The following is a 7,258-nucleotide window of genomic DNA, read 5'->3' on the forward strand; positions in this document are numbered from 1 at the left end:
AGGAGTGTAGTTTCTTGATGACAGGTTACTTATTCCGGATATTTAAGGTGAGAGAAATCAATACTTCCTTCAGTGACATTATGTGAACAATTACCTCAACAATCCACTGAGAAAATCTGATTGGAAAACCCTAACCCACTAGACCACCAGGCGTTCCATGTCTTAAATTAATGGGTAGAAACAGCCAGGCTCATACCTACAGTGAGGTGAAACTAAACACAGCCATCATCATCATCATCATCATCATCCAGAAGTTGAGAGTTCCCACTGAAAACGGGACACCCCCCGCCCCCATCTGCTGATCAATAAAGCCTTCAAAGTTCATTTCGTAAAGGCAAAATGATCCACACAAAATGGCGGTTCAAAATGTCTATACCTATAAAAAAAAATCCAGCAAAATAATGTAAACAAACAAGTATAATTAAACATCCTTTATTTACAAACTAATGCGCAAACTGATCTAAGAAAAAAGGTCCTGCATTTACTTCCATTGACAAATAAGTATAAGAAACAAGCACGTAAACAACTTCTTATTTACAAATTAATATGGAAATAACGAAATAGAATCAATCTCATATTTATCAACAAGTTAACCCTTTCAGTATGATGTCGTCTTATTAAACATTATTCTTGCCGTACCAGGATGATTGGATTCAGGTTAAGGGAGAGGCCAGACTCGGACTCACTCACTCTCTTTCTCTCTCTCTCTTTCTAATATTTCACTACGATAGGTCCCTCGTTACCTGAATAAAGGTCTGGCGGTAGTAAAAAATAATTATATAAATAAAGAAATAAATAAGAACTGTCGCTGTTGCAAAGAGATTACAAAAGGTTAAAAAAAAAGGTACAAGTGGCATTTGTGAAGTGGAGGTATTAGATGCGCAATTGTATAAGTTATCAGTGGTCCCACTTGGACCCCCTTTAGGTAACTCAGGTTGGTGTGTGAGGCCACTGTTACAAGGAGGGGGAGGACTGGGTCTACCGGCGTACACATCTGTCAATCCTCCCCTCTCTCACACCTCCCCCCTCGTTTCTCTCTCTCTCAATCTATCTATCAAAGTACCCACCACTTGACATACCATTATATAAGTCTGTCGATCTACGTATTTATTTCTCCGTCACTCGATACCACCACACAAAAGAAACTGGTCACCTACAATCTCTCTCTCTCTCTCTCTCTCCACATAACCCGGCTACCCACAAAAACTTGACAGCCCGCGTGGAATTAAAAGCCATAAAGCTTAATTAAAATATAACTCTTTCAGGAGTGCAAGGCTGAGGTGTGATTTCTCTCGTCCACTCTCTTCCTGTTACGCTTTTTTATGTTATTGCGGTTCATCATCATCATCATCTTCAACCTCTTTTTCTTCTTCTTCTTCTTACCACCACCACCACCATCATCATCATCATCATCATCTTTTTTTTCTATCATCCTTGCCTAATACTTTGGTGGGAAATGAGTTCAGGATGGGGTCATTACTACCATTATTATTATTATTACTATTATTCTTATTATTGTTATTATTATTTGGTCATCAGCGTTGTCATTATTAGTAGCAGTAGTATCTTCATCAGCGTTATCATTATCATTATTTATGAAGTCTTTTGCTTATCATCATGCTTACCACAATTATCTTTTACTATCTTATCATCATGAGTATGAGTGACGGCTGGAGATACGTGATACTCTTGAAGTGTGTGTGTGTGTGTGTGTGTGTGTGTGTGTGTGTGTGTGTGTGTGTGTGTGTGTGTGTGTGTGTGTGTGTGTGTGTGTGTGTGTGTGTGTGTGTGTGTGTGTGTGTGTGTGTGTGTGTGTGTGTGTGTGTGTGTGTGTGTGTGTGTGTGTGTGTGTTTCTTTATTTACTGTGGTATTATTGATGACACTTTTACACCATATACACATGTACCGCAGTACACGCGTCTACACCATATTACACCACACACCAAATCTTTAACAAACGTCTCGACATCTCTCCACATCACCACACACCACTACATGCCACCACAAGCCACACCACACGCCACACCACTACATACCACCACACACTACCACACACCACTCATCACCACGCACCATAACATTCCTTCACCCACCACACACTACATAATATACTACACCACCACACACTACCGCGCTCCCGCCACACCACTGCGCTCCTCACCCTCACCTAAGTGACCTTGTTACTCACTAGCCGGTAGCTGAGAGAGAGAGAGAGAGAGAGAGAGAGAGAGAGAGAGAGAGAGAGAGAGAGAGAGAGAGAGAGAGAGAGTATTCTTACAGTGTGGCTTAGCACACGTTCTGCAGAAATTCCTACGCACAACAGGTGTGGAGGAGAGAAGTGAAGCGGTGGATCCCCTGTCATAGTGATTTGTCTGTGTTGCTCAGATCCTTTACTGTGTTGCAGGTTGAGGCTGACCGCGTGAGGAGGAGGTGAAGACAAGCAAAGGAATCAAGTCAACAAACTGAATGAAAGCAAATGACATCAAGATAAAACTGACATCGTGGTGTCTACCCTGGTTGGCGTAGCGACATCCGATCTCTCACTTCTCCGTCCTTCCTCATATCCCCCCTCTCTCTACTCCTCCCTCCTTCACACTTCCCTACCCGCTTCCTCTCTCTGACCCTCACTCACTCGCTTCCTCTTCCCCTCGGCTCAGTGAGAGTGACAGCTCGCCCCAGGGAGGTAGTAAGACAGTTTCACAGGCGGGAGACAAGTTTACTCGCGAATACATAACTGGAGATAAAAGAGTGTGAAGGCGTGGAATTTAAGGCAAGAATAAAGTGACAGAATCGACAACACTGATACATCACACAACGTAGATATTCTCACCAAAGACGAATTCGGTCACAGAAACTGGATTTGGAAGTGACAGTGAATGAAAACGTGGATTTTATGAAGAGTGTAAAGTTACAGAAACGACAAACACAACCTAGAAGACATCTGTATATCAACCAGGATAGTCTCACGTACCAAAGACGAGTTTAATCACAAAATGAAAAAAGAATAACCAGAGTCTAAAGTGGCATACAGTAGAGTAATTTCTAGGCATATAATTAGACAAAAGTAAAAGTGCATAACTGTTATTATAAAAATCCATCAGCTGGGATATTTTCATACGCGGAAGAAGAAACTGATCTGCGAAGAATTAAGCAGCTGGGACGAAAGTGAGTGGAAAGAGTGTTTGGTCGTAGAATCAGGAAGTTAGGACGACACTGATATTACGTAAGTCCTACACACTAGCAGGAGGAAGAACGACATAGAAGGCAGCGCTAGAAAGAGTCCACCTCTAATTACGTAAGTCCACATACCCCATACGTGGTAAGAGGCAAAACGAAGACGAGGGCTTGAGAGAAGTCCCACCACAAGTTACCTAAATCCACACATCAACAAACTTCAGAAGAAAGAAGAGGAACGGCATAGAAGAGGACTTAAGAGAGGGGGTCCAACACCAAAATGGCCTTAACTTGGTACCACATGATAGGGGCGTGGGTGGTGGCGTGGGCAGGGTTGGTGGTCATGTCCCAGCGGTCCAGCGCCGTGTCCTGGGTCGCCTTGGGTCTGGTGGCCGCGCATGTCGCCGACTGGGTCATGAAGGCTACCAGGAACGCCATGAAAAGGACCAACATCGACCCCACCGGCAAAGCTGTCGTCGTCACGGGTGAGTTTTTGAGCAGTATGCCCCCTCTTCGCTGTTAACTACCCATTTTTTTCCTTACAGTTCCCCATTTTCTTGCTGTTACCTAATCGAGTTCTGTTTGGCGATTACTTCCAGTTCTTTACTGTAATCCTCCTATACCCTTCCTCACATTATTACTATCTTTTTCATTCTCATTTCAGAGCTACCGTGTAGTTATTACATTATCATTTGGTGTATTTATCTGTCTACCGTATCTCTTTATCTGTTTATCTATCTGCCTATCTGTATGTTACATATAAATTTATATAAATGAATAATTATTGCAAAAAGCCTCAGCAAGCACAAAGTTTAGACACCTTTGATAACATATAGCTGGCGTATCTGAGACAGATATGCTCACTATATGGATCCTGTCATAACCCAGGAGAGAAAGTAAAGTAAGAGAAATAGTAGACTTCTAAAACCATCTCTCTGACACCAACAACACGTCCTGTACAATGGGCCGCCTGCCACACGACACCGCCATGTAAGAACTGAATAGCGTAATAATACTGCTCTCTTGCCATAGTTTATTTAGTGTTCATTCCAGCTGGACCTAAAGCATCAATTTGCATAGTGTTATTTTTAAAGGTACTGCCGGAAGATTTTTCTTTTCGACAAAAGAACATCGAGCAGTAAGTAAACAAGACTCTAGCTAAATTTTCTAATCGTTATGAACATGTTTATATAGTTTATTCGAGATGACACTGAATGACTTCATTCATTTGAGAGAAACCGTAACATCAGAAAATAATATTATCTTGTTTCTCTCTCTCTCCCTCCCTCTCTCTCTCTCTCTCTCTCTCTCTCTCTCTCGACGGATAGGCAGATAGATAGATTGATAGACAGATGAATAGATCGAGAGCTTATTAAGTAGACAAATAGACAGCTAGATCATATTTAGAATCAAGGTTCAGTGGACAAAACTAAGCATTTTCAAAAATCATTAAAGGGAGGAACCCCAGGGTTCGGAGCTATTTGCACTGCGACTATGAGCTGATATGCGGAAGACAGTACGCCCAGTACCCTTCCAGAAACACCCTACCCGCAGTAACTCGGGATCTCAGTGGGTTTTACACACACACACACACACACACACACACACACACACACACACACACACACACACACACACACACACACACACACACACACACACACGCACACGCACACGCACACACACACACACACATACCATTAAAATACTGTGCATGTAGTTAACAATTATGTGTAAAAACCCACCACAACAATAGGGGAAATTAAGAAGAATCATTTATCATCATCATCATCATCGTCGTGATCGTCGTGGCCGTCGTGGTCGTCATCCTAACCTACTAAAAAATAAAGTGTATTCCATCCAGTTCTTTATAACCTCATCACCAGCATTTAGGACCCGGGTCTATACTACTTAGTCCAGATATTTAAGGCGAGAGTGACTATTCCCCCGCCCCTGAGTGCCATTACGTGAGCAATATACCCCAACCATCTTCCGAATAGACACTCGTATAAGCCACATCGTTTGGTGCACGTTAGTCACAAAACTACCATGCGTTTGGTTACCAAGCAACGTAATTTATGGTTCCCTTGATAACAAGAAACCATGTGGTTTCTTACTCACTGTAAAGCCACCTGAAGTTAACCCCATTAAATGAATGGATGGTGGGCACCCCTAACCTACCCTCACCACCACCATTAACAACGACGACGACAACAACAACAACAATAATGATAATAATAATAATAATAATAATAATAATAAAAATAATAATAATAACAATAATAATAAGAACAAGAACAATAGCAAATACAACAATAACAATGCCTGTCGCTAAGCACTTTTCAAAGACGAAGGAAGCGTCATAAGGTACGCAGAAATACCCTTAAGTTACCAAGAACGCAACACCATACACACACACAAAAAATCCTCCTAACATATACAGGAAACCACGAGGAAAACACCAAAAAATACGTCGAAATTCCCGCGAAGCATCAAGAACAGCAGAGCAGACACCACGAAGGATCTGTTTAACGCGACACCCGGACTGTTTACATGGCAGAGAGAGGAGGGGAGGGGGGTGAATCCATATGTTCCACTTAGTCACGTGGGAAATGAAAAGTCTCCAGAAGCGCATGACTCTTAACCTTTCTGGATGGTGGCGTAATTTTCTGTTTTTGTTTCTGTTCTCGCTGCAGTCGGATGATTTAGAACTGAAAGGGTTAGATGTAACCTTCGTTTAACTTTCAACTGCGAGTTTGGGGAGAGGTTATATTCTAAGCCTTGGGTTCCTTCTTTCCTTCCCCAAATAATGATTTATGAAGTACAGTCATCGTAGTGATGGGACCGACATTTTCAATTGGATGGCGTCTTCTTTGTTGTAATCACCGCCAGACGATTTTATTCAGTATAGGAGAGGACAGTCACTGGTACAGAAGTTAATGAATGCATCATCAAATATCTGGAGTTCGCTATGTAGGGTGGTTCATATATAAAGCTTTCTTTCCACTCCCCGGGGACGCGGTTTAGTCAGCGTTATCCTTGTCTACATTGTATCTTTTTTTGTTATGCTTCCACTGCCACACCCACGCCCGTACCAGCAGACTGACCCATCTCATCAAAAACACATAGGCCTAATACGTCAGATGAGCTTGTAATGGGGCGCTAGTTACGGATAACCCAGTGTTTCTCTTTTAATTCAAATCGTCTGGTGGCAGCATGAGTAACATAAAGTCATCGTGATAATATTAAAGCTGGCGTCAGTACATCCGACGAGAGGAAACACACACACACACACACACACACACACACACACACACACACACACACACACACACACACACACACACACACACACACAACCATTCTGTCTGTCTATCTGTGGCTGTGTCTGTCTGTCTGTCTGTCTCTCTCTCTCTCTCTCTCTCTCAGTAATTGTGGTGGGGGTCACGTGTGGGGACGGACACGGATGGTTTACTACGAGAGTGATGAACCATTGCATTTTTTTCATGGCTTGTCCGAGTAATTATCCCCCCTCCCCCCGTCTCTCTCTCTCTCTCTCTCTCTCTCTCTCTCTCTCTCACACACACACACACACACACACACACACACACACTCGTGATTGTGGCTGTGGTGAGAACGGTTCCGGATGTTTTACTGTGAGTGATGAACGTTCGTCCTTTACATGTTTCTTATGGTCTGTCTGAGGAATTATTTGTTTGTCTGTTTGTCACACGTGTACATACATAATTATACACACAGGTACATCTACACATACAAGCACACACGGACCATCTCACACACACACACACACACAAACACACACACTCTCTCTCTCTCTCTCTCTCTCTCTCTCTCTCAATGGCCACTTATCATACCCAGCCATTCTACTTCAAGATTAGGGATAGTACAGCCCCTTCACACACACACACACACACACACACACACACACACACACGGTTACATCCTAACAGTGATTTCTAGTAAGTTTCCCCGTACTGGATAATGTATTTTTAACCTTCTTCTTCATATATCCATACAATTTTATTCAGCCCAGAAAAGACGTCTCGTATACTGAAGGGGTCG

General features: G+C 42.6%; 1 protein-coding gene across 1 annotated transcript in view; it reads left to right on the forward strand.

The window, feature by feature from the left end:
• The first annotated feature begins 3,455 nt into the window (after positions 1-3,455).
• Positions 3,456-7,258, forward strand: part of LOC145398909 (short-chain dehydrogenase/reductase family 9C member 7-like) — a 44,939-nt gene continuing 41,136 nt past the window's right edge. Inside the window, exon 1 of the mRNA XM_080271636.1 lies at positions 3,456-3,660. Coding sequence (XP_080127762.1) covers positions 3,456-3,660 — 205 coding nt within the window. The remainder of the gene's footprint in view (positions 3,661-7,258) is intronic.

This window comes from Coenobita brevimanus, chromosome 47 (assembly GCF_032717465.1).
Source record: "Coenobita brevimanus isolate Jiangsu-jjx chromosome 47, ASM3271746v2, whole genome shotgun sequence".
Lineage (NCBI taxonomy): Eukaryota > Metazoa > Arthropoda > Malacostraca > Decapoda > Coenobitidae > Coenobita > Coenobita brevimanus.